This window comes from Glandiceps talaboti, chromosome 19 (genome assembly GCF_964340395.1).
Source record: "Glandiceps talaboti chromosome 19, keGlaTala1.1, whole genome shotgun sequence".
Classification (NCBI taxonomy): Eukaryota; Metazoa; Hemichordata; class Enteropneusta; family Spengelidae; genus Glandiceps; species Glandiceps talaboti.
In genome coordinates, this window is record NC_135567.1 from 17,395,193 (window position 1) to 17,414,640 (window position 19,448).

A 19,448-nucleotide genomic window follows, 5' to 3' on the forward strand; every position below is an offset into this window, starting at 1 on the left:
TAACATGTCCGCCATATTTGATTACAATTAAATGGCGGCCATATTTGATTCAGGCATGAAACAAAGTGACATGCATATATCTCACATAGCATGTTACCTTTGTGCTAGGTTTGGTTGAAATCAGTTGGTGCATGCCAGAGATGAGGGTGAATGCAAAAACATCAAATACGGCTGTCAGTCAGTCAGTCATATTTGATTCAGTCACAAAACAGTGACGTGCAAACACGTATCACATATAGCATGTTATCTGTGTGCCAGGTGGAAATCATAATGCATGCCAGAGATATGAGGGCACATGCATGGATGGAAGGGTGGACATAACAAAATATAATAGCCCCCTCCAGGCAGTGCCTGTTAGGGGCTAATAAGTGAATGGGATTTAGTGTGCGGTGTTGCCATGTGATTATTTTTAAACCTTTTATTATCAAAAAGTATTACTTACAAATACCAAATCAATTATCAAGGCAAACACGCACACATATATACATACACATACATATACACATACATATATATACAATTTGCAATGCTTAAAGCACTACTAATTGTCAGTTGGGCTTACAACGAAAAATAAAACAAATGACACATATTAAAAATTCATTGATAATTTCTTTATTCAATCAGTTCAGTACAATAAAAGGTTGTGTTTTGGCAGTAATAATATACAGACATCTTGAATATACTACAGTGGCAACCGAGGTTTCAATTTAAGTAAGATAGACAAAACTAAAACTACTGTTGTTTAATAATGTAGATTCTACAAGTGGGTGATAGCAGTGCCTCTGTTATGCAAATATTATCAAGATTGTGAGCAAGACAGTGTAACAACTCTGAACATCTGAAGTCCCCACAATGCATTCTCGCAAACCAGAGTTATTATTTCTGCCACTACATTTCGGATACAGTATATGAATGCATCCATGGCCAGTGGGAGGCTCGTTAAGAACGTTGCCCTAAAACAGGTCATGGTTTGCAATGATGCCACAATGTAAACTGCGCGATAATTATATAGCATTGCCTAATGGGGTTTCTTCATTCAGCCAAGGAAAATAAGAGTGACTTAAGGGGCCCTGTCATCATGAGTCCATAGTCGAGTAGTGATAACCCCTTATGTCATGACTATTTTGTGGCTGAATGAAGAAAAATATTGGGAATAATATAGTACCTCCTCAAGTATAACTAGTGAAAAATTGGGGTATTAATGGCACTTTGGAACGTTTTGACTCTTATTTCGAGCACTGCAAAACCAGTCACTTAGACACTGGTTGGTGTGACATAAAACGACCAGGGGACAATGTATAGGCAGGGTTACATGATAAGGTTGACCCCTATTTCTTAGTACAATGGTTCAGTCTATGCATGGAAAACATAGGGGACGATCCAAACAAGTTCTATTATAGGTAGGACTGTATGGATCTAATCACTATCTTCATCATCTTCTACGATAGCTGCTCTCTTTTTCTTCGGTGCACCAAAGTCATTGTCTTCTGACTTTCGTTTACCTCTATCATCACCCTACAAAAATAAAACAAAACTCCCATGTTGATCACCAACATACAAGAAGATACAACCATGTTCTATCATCTGTATCTCTTAGCCTGTCTCAAGCTGAGCTAAAACTACAACAATCTCCTACCAACTGTATCTCTTAGCCTGTCTCAAGCTGTGCTAAAACTACCTACAATGTTCTATCAACTGTATCTCTTAGCCTGTCTCAAGCTGTGCTAAAACTGTTTACAACAATGTTCAACCAACTGTATCTCTTAGCCTGTCTCAAGCTGTGCTAAAACTACCTACTACAATGTTCCATCAACTGTACCTCTTAGCCTTTCTCAAGCTGTGCTACAACTACCTACTACAATGTTCTATCAACTGTACCTCTTAGCATGTCTCAAGCTGTGCTAAAACTACCTACTACTATGTTCTATCAACTGTACCTCTTAGCCTGTCTCAAGCTCTGCTACAACTACCTACTACAATGTTCTATCAACTGTTTCTCTTAGCATGGCTCAAGCTATCTAATCTGGTATAAAAAACAAAGTTGTAGTGTTGTATTGTGTTCTAGTTGCTAATTAAATTAAAGTTTTAAATTCTGATTTATGTCTAAATTATAATCAAAATGATATATAATTGGCAAATAGGAGTTACTATGGTAACACTCATCATACTTACCTCTACGTCGTCATCATCATCGCTGTCTAACATCTTAACTTTCATCAATTTTTGTTGGTCTTTGTCTGAATCAGCACCTTCATCACTATCAGAAGAGTATATAGGTGGTCTGATGTCTGAAAAATAATATATAATGGTTAACTTGTGACAGAAACAAGTCTGACAAGACAATTCCTTTAACACCAGGCTGGTTCAGTAACACTATCATCTGACCAGTATGTGTTAGCAACAAGAAGGGTTAATGTCAGCACCAGTCCTATGTTAACACCAGGCTAGCTCAGTAGCACTATTCCCTCACCAGTATGTGTTAGCAACTAGAAGGGTTAATATCAGCACCAGTCCTATGTTAACACCAGGCTAGCTCAGTAGCACTATCCCCTCACCCGTATGTGTTATGGGTTGATACCTGCACCAGTCCTATGTTAACACCAGACTAGCTCAGTGCTAACACTAGGCTGGCACTAAAACCTCACCAGCATGTGTTAGCAACTAGAAGGGTTAATACCATCACCAGTCCTATGTTAACACCAGACTAGCTCAGTGCTAACACCAGGGTAAGATATTAGTACCAGCATGCACCAGTCCTATGTTAACACCAGGCTAGCTCAGTACTAACACGAGGGTGAGATGTTCGTACCAGCATGCACCAGTCCTATGTTAACACCAGGCTAGCTCAGTGATAACACTGGTCTAGCAATTACGAATTGAAAGCACCACCAACATGTACACAAGTACACTGTACACACACACATGCTTACATATTGGTCTTTTATTTCTGTTTTTTTTTTTTAACCAGCTGGTCAATTCATTATTTTTAATGTCCATGATGAGAAACACTAAAATAAATCGGATTTCCTTACCTTTATGAAGACCTTTCTTATACCTATTTTTAATAGCTGCTAAACTAATGTCTGTATCTTCTTCTTCATCATATTCCTCATATCTATCTGGTTCTAAGTACGATGCACTGAGCCCTCTATGGTGACTCTTTTCACGGATTCGTCTTTGTTGACTTTCTCGTCGTGTTGCAGCTCTCAGTTTCTCCTCCTCTTTCTGTGAATGTGAACACATGTCAATATACAGATGTTAGTCTCCAATAGTCACTATGGTTTTGGGTTGCCATAGTAACCATGTATAACTTACCCTAACAAATTCAGCTGTGCTGCTTAGGGTTGTTAATTATCATTAGTAACCTTGTGTGACTCACCTTAACAAATTCAGTTGTCCTTTTGGTTTTGGATTGCCATTGTAACACTGTGTGACTCACCTTATCAAATTCTCATATTTTGTGTAGTTGTTGCTATTAGTAACCTATTGGTAGACTCACCTTAATCATTTCAGCTCTGTGTTGTTCTGGATCTTTGGTTGCTATTGGTAACACCCTGACTTTCTGTGTTTTAGAATATCTGTCTGCTAATGACAATGTCATTTTTCTGTGAGTAGCACTGTCTGTTGAGTGTGGTCTAAAAATGTAAAATATAGAATTGAAACCTTTAATTATAATAGTTACATAGCGAATTCAATAATATTACATTCTTATATTAAGTTTACAGAATGAATAATCTTCATGGGCAGAGTGTGTCAGCAGTTGAACACTTCTATACATGTAGTAGGTAGATTATGAATTGTGAATTGTCATCACTGATTATGCAACTACCACCACCACCACTGCTGGTACCACCACCACCAATACAACCACCACCATCACAACTACCACCATTGTCATCACTGCTACTACCACCATCACATCACCACTACTATCACCACTGCCAGTACCACCACCATTACAACCACCACCATCACATCACTACCATCATCACTGCCAGTACCACCACAACCACCACATCACCACTACTACCATCACTGCTACTACCACCACTACTGGCACCCCCAATACTACCACCACCATCACTACCATTACCACTACCATGATCACCACCACCAACACCACCACCACTACCAATCAATAACACCAGCACTTACCACAATCTCTACATGTACCATCAGCGCTACCATCATTACCACCACTACCCACCACACTACCATTAGATGCATTACCCCAACGCAACAACACCCATTAATGCCACCACACCCATCATCATCATCATTACTACTGTAACCAGTACATTCAAACCAAAATAAAGTCTGACTTACCTAAATGATAACTTGGTTCTGAAGACTGCTTGTCCTTGTAGACCAGTACCTTGTCTTATGAATAAATGATTGAAGTCACCTTGTAGAGCAGTTCTGTACACGTCAAATACTTCATTGCCTAGATGCAGTGACATACTAACAGAAAACATATAATGACTTAGTCTATGTTACACATCAAATGACTTAGTCTAGACTACCTAACCTACTAATTTAAGACCTACCTTCTATCAGACCGTCTAGTCTACTAATTATTCATTTACCCTTCACCTGACTATCTACCTTACTAATGGTTGATTTACTTCCCTCAGACCACCCAGCCTAATAATTGTTGACCTATCTTCCATCAGACCACCTATCCTATTTATAGTTCACCTGGCTTTCATTAGACCACATAACTTACTAATGGTTGACTTACTTCCATCAGACCACCTATCCTATTAATAGTGCACCTGGCTTTCATTAGACCACATAACTTACTAATGGTTGACTTACTTCCATCAGACCACCTATCCTATTTATAGTTCACCTGGCTTTCATTAGACCACATAACTTACAAATGGTTAACTTACTTCCATCAGACCACCTAGCCTACTAATTATTGACCTACCTTCCATCAGATCACCTAGCCTACTAATTGTTGACCTACCTTCCACCAGACCACCTAGCCTACTAATTATTGACCTACCTTCCATCAGACCACCTAGCCTACTAACTATTGACCTACCTTCCATCAGACCACCTAGCCTACTAATTATTGACATACCTTCCATCAGACCACCTAGCCTTCTAATTATTGACCTACCTTCCATCAGACCACCTAGCCTACTAATTGTTGACCTACCTTCCATCAGACCACCCAGCCTACTAATCATTGACCTACCTTCTATCAGACCACCTAGCCTACTAATTATTGACCTACCTTCCATCAGACCACCTAGCCTTCTAATTATTGACCTACCTTCCATCAGGCCACCTAGCCTACTAATTATTGACCTACCTTCCATCAGACCACCTAGCCTACTAATTATTGACCTACCTTCCATCAGACCACCTAGCCTACTAATTGTTGACGTACCTTCCATCAGACCACTTAACCATCCGGGCATTACTCTCTTTATGTTCATTAAATTCTTCATCTATTGTTTTCCTCCACCTGATTGTGTTCTCAACCTATTAACAATCAATCAAACAAACAAAACAAACAAACAATTATTTCAATATTCAACATACAGTTCATTCCCCACAACTGAAATATTTTATGCTGGTGTTCAGAGTTTAAACACTTGTGTGCACTGTTAGTTACCAGTATGCCCTCTAATGATAGCCAAATTTTTGTTGTTGAAAGTCAAAGTGAGAAAAACTGGGATTTCTTGTGAGTCACCACATAGTAAGAGATGGTGGAACACTAAATTTGATGCATCACTAGCAATTGTGTGCATCAGTGGAGCGTCAAATTGTCTTAGAGGGCACACTCACCACATAGTAAGAGATAGGAGAAAACCATATTTTGGTGCGTCACTAGAAATCGTGTGTGTCAGTGGAGTGTCAAATTGTCTTAGAGGGCACACTCACCACATAGTAAGAGATAGGAGAAAACCATATTTTGGTGCGTCACTAGAAATTGTGTGTGTCAGTGGAGTGTCAAATTGTCTTAGAGGGCACACTGGTCACCACATAGTAAGAGATAGGAGAAAACCATATTTTGGTGCGTCACTAGAAATCGTGTGTGTCAGTGGAGTGTCAAATTGTCTTAGAGGGCACACTCACCACATAGTAAGAGATAGGAGAAAACCATATTTTGGTGCGTCACTAGAAATCGTGTGTGTCAGTGGAGTGTCAAATTGTCTTAGAGGGCACACTCACCACATAGTAAGAGATAGGAGAAAACCATATTTTGGTGCGTCACTAGAAATTGTGTGTGTCAGTGGAGTGTCAAATTGTCTTAGAGGGCACACTGGTCACCACATAGTAAGAGATAGGGGAACACCAAATGTTTATGTGTCACTAGAAATTGTATGCATCAGTGGCACTTCAACTTGGCTTAGAGGGCACACCGACTGTTACCCTATGTCCACACACTGATTTGTTTGCTTGTCTTTGTGACTTGGTTGTTGAGAGTTGAGTATACCTGTCTTGAACATGGTGTATATGAACTTATGTGCATGTACCTGCTGAGTATGGACGTCGCAAAGTGTAGGTGAATAGCACAGTAAACTCATTATTTATTGGGGCAGTTATGTAATGTCCAAATATGGTATAATTGTCAGCTCAGGATGCTACTTATATACTGTTTACGTCACTATAACAGTTGGAGTTCACTGATTGGATGAACAACTTTTTGTGCTAATTGCGGGGCTTTGACCAGACATTGTTTAGTTAGAAATCATGTTGGCATCCAGACTACACAGCTAGTTACCTTTAACTTCAGTCTTGTTCTACCTTCTTCATCTAACACCTCATCTTCCTCTATTTCATCCTCATACGTTGACGAATCAAACGGTCGTGTTTCAACACTGAGAAAGTTTGGCATTTTAGCAAAGTGTAACTCACTTCCTAAGTTAGTGGAAATTTTTGGAATTTCGACTTCAATTTTTGTGAGTGGAACTTCTTCTGGTTCTCCTCCTCCTCCTTCTTCTTCTTCTAAGCCTTGTAGCTGTGTTAAGAGAATAGAAGATAGTAACCATAGAGATAGTAACCATAGAGATATAACAACACAAACATAATGATTACTATTCTAAGCCTTGTAGCTGTGTTTAGAGAATAGAAGATAGTAACCATAGAGATAGTAACCATAGAGATATAGCAATATAAATGTAACGGAAATTTTTGTGCTGTGTTAATTACGGGAACATACTATGGTAAGAAGTTGGTAACCATAGAGATAAAGTTACAAACACAGACTTTATCAATGTTGTTTCACATTGATTTTTCAAGTAGGAAGCTACAATTGTTTTATAAATTAAAATTCCAAAATAAATGCCCAATCCTCATCCATATGGCCACTTTAAAATAATGCACAGCAAAAAGTTTGTACCATAGAAACAAAAATAACCACAAGGTTCATTTTAACTTAGCCAATATTTAAAGTTTGTACATACCAGTCTCTGATGTTCTTCAATTTCTTCTCTCTGATTGGAGGAAATAAATGACAAACATTTAATTAGGGCAACTTTGGAGTATACAGATGTTTTGATTTAAGACTATGCAAACTATTGTAAACAAGTCTTCATCAAAGAGTTGGGCTATTACAAGTAGCTACAAATCACGCCTAGAATAGTGGTAACAGTTTTGTTTTCAGCTAGCCTCAACTCTATGCAGGCCTGTAATTGAGTTGGGCTATTACCTACAACTCACACCTAGAATGAATAGTGCTAACTGTTTTGTCTTTAACTAGCCTCAACTCTATGCAGGCCTATAGCTGAGTTGGGTTATTACCTACAATTCACGCCTAGAATGGTGCTAATGGTTTTGTCTTCAGCTAGCCTCAACTCTATGTTGGCCTATAGCTGAGTTGGGCTATTGCCTACAACTCACGCCTAGAATAATGGCAACAGTTTTGTCTTCAACTAGCCTCAACTCTATGCAGACCCGCTTACAAAGTCTGAGTCCATCATGAAATCTATTCCTGTGTGATTGGCTGTCTACTGAATTATGTTTACATCAAATAACTCCACCTGCTTTGATTCTAATCACATGGTGATACCACTGAGGTAACTTGACACAGTGGGTAAATTTAAAACCATGTTAGGACTGGCATTTGTTTACTGGCAAATACATCATTAAAGAAAAATATCAAAAACACCATTCAAGGTAATAGAATAGCCCAAGCAGGTGAGGGCGCTCTGATCAGGTGAGGGCGCTCTGACCAGGTGAGGGCGCTCTGACCAGGTGAGGGCGCTCTGATCAGGTGAGGGCGCTCTGACGAGCAACAGGATAGCTGCGTTTTGTTCAGGCTCTGCCAGCTTGCCAAGTTTTTTGAACTGAATGAGTCACTATTAGTTGAGTTGGATCTTAACTAATTACAATACGACTATAGTAGCATGGGTGTCAGTGTACAATAACCCAAGTAACTACAACTTTCATATACACATTGCGATGCTAGTGACATAATCTGGCATAGTGGGAACATTTAAAAGGCCAGTAACAATCTGTGTGTGTTTTCTGAAAAGTGAGTTGTGGTTAATATACTAAATCAACTATATTTTGTACAAGCCTAGAATCTATGCTACTTTCCAGCCTATGGACAATAATTCAAGAATTCTGGAAATCCTACTATATTATCATACATAAGAATTACAAACCTTCCGTTCATCTTCCAACTCTTCCATTGTTTTTTCCCTTTTAACACTTTCATCTTCACTTTCTGAGCTAATATCACCTGCATCCCCAAACAAGTCTTCATGTGTCGCAGTAACTTCTGAAATTGGTTAAATATGCCACAGTCAGTTCTTCGGGAACATAAAATGTGGATGATATGCACAGTCGTTCGGCGATCCCTCGATGTTTTAGTTGTAACATCACACCAACAGTGTTCATGTTTCTAGTTATTAGTCACCTGAGTGGTCTTTCTGACTGAGGTCAAAGTTCAATATAATATATAAAAATACATGCAGTAATCTAAAATTCAGACTTTAGTCTACCCTTACCTGGTTGCTCATCCCCACTGTCAGATCCCACGTCATCACTCATTGTTCGTTTCTTCTTGGGTCTTCTTCCAATTTCATCGTCATCATCGCTATCTGTTGACAAGACAATATTGTAGTATTGTATGTTACAGCTAAAATGATGATGGCTTATTGTTTCACTCATGGGTCATTAAATTTTTGACACAAAGATAGACATATTTCGACGCTAGACTACCAGTTAAATTGATGTAGGCTTGGTGTTCACTCATGGGACATTAAAGTTTTTGACACAAAGACAGACATATTTTGACTCTAGACTAAGAATAACAGCAACACAACAAACACAGCAGGATCTTTTACCCAATCACATTGAACACTGATAAGCATTGCTATTCTTTCACAGTGCAGTAAAAACAGGCTTCTAATGAAGAATTTTTCAAATTATTATTATTATATTACATTATTTAATTATTCAAGTATTAAGAGTAGCACACAATAATATTCTATTTTACCTTCTTCTTGCTTTGCTGCTTTGCCGGAACCAGAATCACTTTCATTTTGTTTTTCATTATCAGAGACATCCATCTTTTCATCATCTGAAGCATCTATCTCGTTTCCATGGCCACCATCATCTTTATCTGATGTTCCATCATCCATTTTCTCAACCTCTTCTTCTTCTCTATCCGACTGCTGTCCAGATTTTTCAGACCCACCATCTACTGACCCCGCCTCTCTTTCAGACCCTTCCTCCTCTCTCTCGGACCCCTGTTCCTCTCTTTCAGACCCCTCCCCCTCTGATCTATCAACCTCCCTTTCAGATTCATCCCCTTCTTGTTCAGACCCCTCTCCTTGATCAGAAACCCCCTCCCCTTCTGAGGCTTCACCTTTCTCAGATTCCACCTCCTCTCTATCAGACATCCCCTCTACCTCAGATCCTTCTCTATCTGACACTCCTCTGTCAGATTCACCTTGTGACTGTTCCTCTGCAGACATTCCATTCTCTGATCCTTCCTTTTCTGACTCCTCTCGTTCCGATACTTCCTCTTGTGCAGACTCATCCCCTTCCTGTTCACCCTCCCCCTCAGATTCCTCATTCTCAGAATGTCTTCCTGAAGCATCCTCCCCCTCTGATTCATTTCTAGATTCTACTTCCTCATTCCCAGATTCTGACTCCGCTTGTTCCTCATTCCCGGATTCAGAACCTACTTGTTCCTCATTCCCAGATTCTGACTCCGCTTGTTCTTCATTCCCGGATTCTGACTCCGCTTGTTCCTCATTCCCGGATTCTGACTCCGCTTGTTCTTCATTCCCAGATTCTGATTCTACCTGTTGCTCACTTCCTGATCCATCATTCTCATCACCACTGTCACTATCATTTTGTTCTTCTCCACTTTCACTCCCGTCACTGTTTTGCCCAGATTCTGCCTCAGAATTTTCTGTGAAAATGAAAATTGAAAAATTTTACTCACTGGGTGTTTGTTTATTTAGAAGTTTAATCTTCAAAGAATGTCACTAACTGTCCTTCATCTTAATCAGATAAGTCATTCGTGCTTCAAGCAAAACTAGGAAATCTGTAGAAAACAAATCAATTCAGCTCAACTAAGCATAACAAAACCCTAAAAGTCATGAGCATTTCTGGCTGAATGAAGAAAAATATTGGAGAATAACATAATTATACCAGTGCTAGTAATATCAAAGAAAAATTGGGGAAAGTAATGGCAATTTTGAATATTTTGACTCATAGCAGAACCAGTGACATAGACTGATAGAGTCACAAGTTGTTGTGCCAGAGATGATGTGCCATAGATGCATCTCTTCGTGATGTAGAATGCTAAGGGTATAAACTCCATATTTTTGGCTTATGCATGGTATACTAAATAGATCTGAATAATAAAACTTAAAATCATCATGTTGATCAATTAATGATTTCAACTGACATATCAATCATGGATATACAATGTACTATAGCAATGCATAAACTGGCAAGACATGATATAAATATTATCACATGAAACCTTCAATGTGATAACAATTCTGCAGTGCACTGACTAAAATTTCTTATGTAACTGACAGGTATATTATGAACTGTTATAATATTCTACCATCCCCAGGGCCTACATGTAATAAAAACTAATATCACTGTCTCCTTCATTTGACAAACTAATAAGGTAGTCAATCGTATATAAAATGTATGTTGGGCCAGTGTTCTGGCTTGCCAAAACTATTTTAACTACAATATTTAGGGATTTTAATCTGGAACAATATCAGAATCACTCCCCGTCTGCAAGTAGCACTAGTGTCAGTGTAGCCAATATTATTGTACACCACGTGCTAGCTCGAATCAACAACATTTCACTGCACTGTGGTGCGCCTGTAAAACGCTACACTTCAACAATGCTCAGCTGAGTGTTTGGAACGACTGATCGGTGAATACTGTAAACAAACTTAAAATTCGCAAATTTTATAGTCCCCATTCTTTCAGGAGACACTATGCGGTAGAATATAAAACGTTTACATGAACTAAAAGAAATTTCAAACTCACCATTTCTTTCTTCTTCGCTGTCGTCAGATCCAAACAGTTCCTCTAGGTCAGCCATTTTCCTATGAAGTTGATGTGGGCGATACCATTATCACAATAATGGCCGTCATGTGCTGTCCTTGGAGGGATAACATTTTAAGCTACTAAAGATTTGAAATATTAACACTGAAAAACAAAATTTTGTAAAATTATTTTCAAATATTAGCCTTGCCATCATTTAAAATAGAATATAATAAATTTTCCCAATGGTATAAAGAAGTGTAAATAGACCCTACTCCCCTGCCCCTCTTCAGTAAAACAATGCGTGACCAGACAGATCTCGTACTACATGAGACTTGAATGAAGACGAGATGTATACGGAAGCGGACAGCAAATCTTCCAAGATGGGTCTGTTTGACTTTGATTTCCTTGACGATGTTCGGCGTATGAACAAACGCCAGGTAAAACTTAAAGCTATCGTCTGCAATTTCTTCATTTCTGTTTCACCTGATCTTCTCAATGAAATCTGTATTTTTGTGGTTTGCTATCTAACGTCCATTATCACCCACTAAGCTGACGTGTGTTTGGGTGAATGAAAAAAAAACATGGCGGCCTCCATGTGGGCTTATTGACCAAGAGCATCTCGGTGTTGCACACGGAGTTGTAGATGACTGCAAAATCTCTTAATATATATTCGTTTAGATTTAGTACCTGTGAACGTTCTGTGATACGAGTCGCCGAATTTCGGTGGTATTTTGTATTGTCTACATATGTCCATATGTTTACACATTGCCTTGCAGTTGCACATAGCGGAAGGGGAGACGATGAGTTATATCGGAGGGGAGACGATGAGTCGGAACCCCACAGCTTGCTAGCATATAATCTGTTAATTATATTCATAACACTTGGAAGAAGGACACGTTATTACTTTATGTATTAAAAAGTTACAATGTCGATTTTCTTTGTGCAATGTTTTTCCATAAAGAGGCAAGTCATCTTGCAATTTCCGGAAAAACCGAGATAATGACAACGAGTCGAAGTTTCAAACTACTGTACCTTGATGATTTATGGCATTCACCCATTGTGGTTTCGATAATATGAAAGAAACTAGAAAATATAAAGCTAGGAAAGAAACTCTGTCGAGTTACGCTTATTTTATTTTATGGTCTGCAACTCCAGAATGATTTTCGTCATTTTGTTTCCAAATAAAAGTTCCCTATATTTTATATCATCTGCTATCATTTGTCTAAAAACCAGCAGTCACTGGCAAAATTTCCTACCATATAAACTGCGGTGACACTATAATATGTAAATTTCTTACCATATAAACTGCGGTGACACTATAATATGTAAAATAAATTGATGTCATTTTAGTCATATAGTGTGAGAATACAGTATCACAGCAGTTGATACAGTGAGAGTTTTGCTAGTGGCTGGTAGTCATTAAACAAGTGGCAGTGAATTGTAAAATATAAGTAAACATATATTTTGAAACAAGGAAATGATGAAGAATACTTACAAGCTTCAGACCATGTCCCTTTAACCTATTAAGTACAAGCTGTGGAGGGATATGTATGGAGTGGCCATAATTGGCCTTTTCAGACTGCAAACAGGAAATTGAGAATACAGCGCCCTCGCTCAAATTGGGGGTATCATCATCTCATAGTACCGTTGAGCTTTGTTCCTTGTATTCTGTAGAAGTGTAAATCAGGGATGTTTTTTACATTGTTCAGACATCGAGGAAAGCAGCAGTGCTCTATGATTAACTGAGTAACCTATACCATGTATACCCCCAAGGTACACACGGACAGGAAGTAGAGCGCCACCATGTGACAAATTTTGGAATGGCCATAATTTACTTGTGTTTATATTACAGTTGTATTACCAATTTCTAAACTTTGGTATGATAGTATCGTCAGCACTGATGATATGGAAAGGGTTGATGGTGATGACAGGCAGTGAAAGTCCTATTGTAGTTGTACTGAGGTGAGTTTGTATAGATATAGCATACACGCAGTATACTTGTGCTCACACTCATATACTTGGACACATGTACATACATACATACATACATACATACATACACACACACATACATACATACATACATACACACACATACATACATACATACATACATACATACATACATACAGTGCATACATACACACACACACACACACACACACACACACACACATACATACATACACACACGAACACAGACACATGCTAACCTAGAACAGGTCTTCCCATAACCAGTTATCAAGGTACTAAACCTACTTGTGATAAATTATGATACCTAAAAATAGAAACACAGAAAGTGAATGTCAACATGTAAAAATGTATGGTCTTCACCCAAACAAGGTAACACAAACAGCTTTAGGCATTGAACCCTCATGGTATTTCAGTGGTCTCCCTGAAGCAAGTAGCTAACACAATGAGCCCTGGTGTAATTTCTGTGTTCTCCTTAGACAAGTTAACTGATAAAATATTTTGGCTAAAAGTCAAAACTATCTTGGTTTATGTTAGGTACTTGAAAAGGTATAGAAACAGAAATAAATCAGTTATTACCTTTTCTGTTTCATTGTATGTACCCTTAGAGCCTTAATCCTATCATAGCCATCTATCTTTTACAAAAAAAATGTGACCTGGCTGTGTACATGCAAATGAAGAATGAATTAATAATCGATAATCATCATTTTCATTGAGGAAATTCTGTTTTAGAGTAAATAAAGACATTTTTTGATATTTTTTTTATTTCTTCACACAGTGGCAGTATGGAGCCAGCATTTTTTCGAGGTGACCTCTTGTTTTTGACCAATTATCAGGAAGAGCCAATCAGAGTTGGTGAAATCGTAGTGTTTAAAATAGAGGGTAGAGAGATTCCTATAGTTCACAGAGTTATCAAACTTCATGAAAAGTAAGTGTACTGTCAATCACATACAGCAAACTTGTTGCTACCAGATAATAATAATAATACCTAAGTAATATTTAAACAATAATGTACGCCCTCCCAGCCCATAATGGACGAAAGCAAACTTTGAACGACATAATGGGCGACGCGACAGCCGAGCCCATTATGGAGTGCAAAGTTTGCTTGAGTCCATTATGGACTGGGAGGGCATACATTATTGTTATTATTTTATAGTTTTGCCAATTCCAGTGAATTTGTAGACCGAGAATCGCAAAACAACGTATAATATACACAGCGCTGAACATCGTCTGCCATGTTCGGTCCGGAAGCTGAATACTAATCATAGCGATACACGTACGTACACGTACACACACATATACACTTCAATGAACTGCTGTGAACACAAATTTGTTTCATTTTAATTTCAGTCTTTTAAAAAAAATTTGTATGGTGTTTACCCCATAATTTCCCTGTTCTCAGTAATACCAACACCTTTATTGCCTTACGGACATAAGCTTGTATTGTTATGCTCGTTCCAGGGCCGCGATGCCCAATAACGGAGTACATTATCAGTAATAATGTACAGCGATGACATCACAAAATTCACTGGAATTGGTAATGCTATAATATAATGTATAATAATGCGAATTTATAACGCACCTTTCCTCTTCAGCTCAAGACACTCATAATTATTACCCCTGGCACAGATCGATGGAAGCACAACAGCCCTTTATATTTCCCCAACTCCCTAGGGAGCATACAATACATTGCAGCCTTTATAAGCGCATAGGATTAAAGCATTCACATTGCAACCTCTATCCTGCCAGGTACCCCAATTATACAGCTGGGTTAATTGAAGCACAATCATGGTTCCAATCTTGCCCAAGGACTTTAGCCATTCAGAAAATATGGCAGTGATGGGGCTTGAACCTGCAACCTGCAGATTCCAAGCCAACCACACTAACTGTTTGCCCATCATGACTCCACAGAGAGTATATGTTGTAGCAGATTAGGACTGAATGTGACATCGATAGCTAGGCTCCAATAGATGATTATTGAACCCTGGTAGCTCGTAGTGTCCTCCAGCTCTGTTCAACTTCAAGCTGGTTTCTTTTTTTTATGTATATGAGCTACTTCTCACACACAGCTGTCGCAAACTATCTCTCCTTTCTGTCCATGATCTTAGCCCCTTCCCAGTTAACACTTTCAATGATATTCCGCAGTATTTTTCTTCGTTCAGCCAAGGAAAACAAGAGTGACCTAAGGGGCCTTTGTCACAAGTCACTAGACTCGGTGACAAAACCCCTTATGTCACGAGTATTTTCCGGCTGAAGAAAAATATTGGAAAATAAATTTATACCAACGCTAGTACTATAAAAAAAATCTGGGAAGTAATTGCAAATTGAATGTTTTAACTCGTATTTCAAACACAGCAGAACCAGTGACATAGACACACATTGTGGTGACATGACACACATTGTGGTGATATATACACACATTACTGTGACATAGAATGACCAGTGTATAAATTGCATATTTTTTTCTTCAACTTTGCGTGCTCCTGGTGAAATCACTGATATTCTTCCATCTTGTTAATGATAGAGAAACTGGTGAAGTCAAGTTTTTAACCAAAGGAGACAACAACCAGGTAGATGACCGTGGTTTATACGCCCCAGGTCAACTTTGGTTACAAAGAAAAGATGTCGTAGGCAGAGCTAGGGGATTTGTTCCTTATGTTGGCATGGTTACCATATTAATGAATGACTATCCGAAGTTTAAGGTGAGTAACTGTTTGTGAGGTGAAAAGTAACAAGTGGTGGGGTCAAAGATGACAAGTAGGTGCATATTGTTTAGGGCGGCCACATTCATTGTTTAGTTGGGTTGGAACGCCAGTAAGTTGAATAACATGGTGTGAGGGATGTGGGGACGTGCTTGCATAGATTTTGGAAATTCCATAACAAGTACTGTACAGTAATTTGGTTAGGAATCTTGTTAATTAAGGTATTTGTAAATTTGCACACATCTAAAGAATCCTCATTGCGAAAACTAAGTATGCTTCTCTACTGCTGGCTTTTACTAGCTTGATGCACTATACTATTCTGCCTGAAGAAGACCTCTTGTTTGAGGTTGAAACATTGCTAATAAAGTTTAATGTAGACAAAAAGGACATGTCTTTCTTTGACCAAACACAATTTGACATTTTCTCAAATCCATGTCTCCTAGTTGGCAGCTCACCATTGTAGTTGGACTGAATGTAGCTTCTGCAGCAAACATGTTTTGTCGTTTATTTTCATGAATTTGTTAAAAATGTGACTAATAATTTTTTTCTTCTTTTGTGTTACAGTATCTCATATTGGCCTGCCTGGGTATTTTTGTATTAATACATCGAGAGTAGTAGAGGGTATATGTAGTTAAACTTATCGTATAATATAGGGTTTATACAGAACTTCAGAAGACAGCAATTAAACAATGTGAAATACTTTATTTTCAAGAGTTGTCATTTCACATATTCCCCCCCCCCCCCCCACAATCTGTGAGGTATGTAGATTAAGCCTGTTAGCTTGCAAAACCAACCAACTACTTTGCAATATCTTGTTGACTACTTTTTCAGGAACTTGTGTTTAAAAGTTCTACATTTCAACCAGTATTCATTGTCTAGACAGATTCAGTTTCCCTCATAGTTATAGGCCTTTCCGAAATTTGTCACATTGTGGCGCTCTACTTCCTGTCTCTATGTACCTTGGGGGTATACATGGTTATTTGGTTAATCATAGAGTACTGCTGCTTTCCTCAATGTCTGAACAATACATAAAACATCCCTGATTTACACTTCTACAGAATACCAAGGGACAAAGCTCTTAAGAAACAGTACAGTGAGGTGATGATACCTCCAATTAGAGTGAGGGCACTGTATTGTCAACTTCCTGTTTGCAGTCAGGAATGGCCTTTTACTATCTACTTCTCCTATTTTAACAGCAATTTTTAAATTAGCTATTTCCCTGTCTACACACAACTGTACTGTAGTGTACTATAAGGTAATAACTAATTTCTTTAAACGTCTTTAACTGAAATCAGTTACTATTAAGGAAATAATCTTAAAATAAAGTAACCAATACTCTTAGATAATCAACCTTTTTTAGCAGTAAGCACAGAAAGATACATAAGTCTAGCGAAAATTTAAAAAGAAATTTCTTTAGCTGGAAAAGTCTGAGTGGCCTTCAATATTAATGGAAGTGAATACTCTGTGAAAATAAAGTATTTTACAGCACTTTTCATTATTCTTTTGTACTAAGAACTCATGTAATATAAATGTCTGCAGCTATGACCAAAACACACTCAAAATATCACTCAATTCATGCTACATAGACTTGTGGGGGGGGGGGGGGGGGGCTACTCCCTGTATCCCCTTATTTTGGTCAAAGTGGGTCTAAAATGGGCCTAGGGTTTTCAGCACTGACCACCCCAGTGGCCACACACCCCTACCAGAGCTGGCCACTGATACTGCCCCCGGGGGCCACACACCCCTACCAGAGCTGGTAACACCCCGGGGGCCACACACCTCTACCAGAGCTGGCCACTGGTACCACCCCGGGCATAGACTGAGCTAGGTAGCATGAACTGAATGATATTCTGGCAAGCTTTAAATTAAAACTGTACTAGCTGTAATTGGGTATTATAACCAACAATATATCCACTGAAAATTGTTAATGTACCAATAATTAGGTATTGTGCATGTCAATAGGGAACTTGCAAACCCGCCATGTTGAATGTTGCATCATGGGGAATATGATAATAAATACTAATCAATTAGTACTGTAAACAATGTTGATACATTGTTTGTAACCACAAATAATCAATTCATAGTTACACTGACCATTGTGGGAGGTTAATTTTATCAGTAGCTCCAGATTAGGTATTATGATAACCACAGATAATCCCATAGTCCTTTGCGTCTGAGCATGCTCAGTCTGGATTGCAAGTTCCCTATTAGGCATCAATTTTATAGACAGTAGTGCAGTAACAGGTTGAAATCATGATCACATTGGGAGCACAGATTTTAGGGTGTGGACCCAAAAATCAGTTTTGCTTTACCTAGTTTTATTGTAGCACATTGTGTGATCAGCTACACGATATTTTTAGCCACAAGTGATTCAATATTGCTCAGGGTGTACAATAATTATGAATAAATTAGTATATCTAAGAGAACAGTTTCAAAAATTGACCAATTGCAGCTAGTGCAGCTTACAGATCAGTGGACCCCCTAACTTTCGTACTTTTGAATGTATGTTACAGTCAGGACAGCAATCAAAGATCCTGTAAAGTTAAAATACAGAAGTTTTCTAATAAATGTGATATAGACTCAGTGTTGTCTAGTCAAGGGTTAAGGTGGTGATGGGAAGTTCCTAAATTGTTGCTAAATGCTTTGTTGTCACTACTGCGTCCACTGTTCTTACAGAGCACCGACGACGCCCTTTGTTTATTTGTCTTGAATAGCTTTGTTAGCCAGACTCTTTAATCAACTGGCAGTATTACCTTGATGTACTCAATTATAAAACTTGGTTTCTCATTTTATTAGGTAAATATTTGTAGACATTTTGATGTCAAGAAAGAAGATATTAAAAAATTATTTGTTTATGACAAACATTCAGTGTACTGTGGTTTGTACAGTTTTGTATTGTCATGTTCCTTGTAAAGTAGTTTAGATTGGAACCGTTTAAAACATTGTGATCAGCGGGTTTGTAGTTGATAAACAACACACTAACCAATCAAATATCAGGGTTGGATCTGATAAACAACACACTAACCAATCAAATATCAGGGTTGGATCTGATAAACAACACACTAACCAATCAAATAGGTTTGGATCTGATAAACAACACACTGACCAATCAAATAGCAGGTTCGTATCTGATGAACAACACACTAACCAATCAAATATCAGGGTTGGATCTGATAAACAACACACTAACCAATCAAAAAGCAGGGTTGGATCTGATAAACAACACACTAACCAATCAAAAAGCAGGGTTGGATCTGATGAACAACACACTAACCAATCAAG

At 38.3% G+C, this 19,448-nt stretch overlaps 2 protein-coding genes across 3 annotated transcripts; one reads left to right on the forward strand and one right to left on the reverse strand.

The window, feature by feature from the left end:
• Positions 1-653: 653 nt before the first annotated feature.
• LOC144449965 (uncharacterized) lies at positions 654-11,548 on the reverse strand. Of its 2 annotated transcripts, XM_078140532.1 has the most exons (14): positions 11,494-11,548; positions 9,694-10,387; positions 9,475-9,630; positions 9,187-9,215; positions 8,973-9,065; positions 8,628-8,743; positions 7,425-7,454; positions 6,743-6,979; positions 5,402-5,496; positions 4,327-4,461; positions 3,500-3,635; positions 3,033-3,225; positions 2,179-2,288; positions 654-1,515 (listed from the first exon to the last, which is right to left on the reverse strand). In XM_078140532.1, the coding sequence occupies exons 1-14, from the start codon at positions 11,546-11,548 to the stop codon at positions 1,417-1,419; spliced, it is 2,178 nt and encodes a 725-aa protein (XP_077996658.1). In that variant the 3' UTR covers positions 654-1,416. The 2 variants fall into 2 exon arrangements, with proteins under 2 accessions (XP_077996658.1, XP_077996657.1); XM_078140531.1 differs by lacking the exon at positions 9,187-9,215 and having other exon boundaries at positions 2,173-2,288; positions 9,464-10,387.
• A 287-nt stretch (positions 11,549-11,835) lies between these two features.
• On the forward strand, positions 11,836-18,994 carry LOC144449937 (signal peptidase complex catalytic subunit SEC11A-like). The gene is made up of 5 exons (XM_078140487.1): positions 11,836-11,930; positions 13,346-13,455; positions 14,243-14,392; positions 15,989-16,166; positions 16,731-18,994. Exons 1-5 carry the CDS (start codon positions 11,841-11,843, stop codon positions 16,779-16,781), a joined length of 579 nt encoding a protein of 192 aa, XP_077996613.1. The 5' UTR covers positions 11,836-11,840; the 3' UTR covers positions 16,782-18,994.
• Positions 18,995-19,448: the final 454 nt, after the last annotated feature.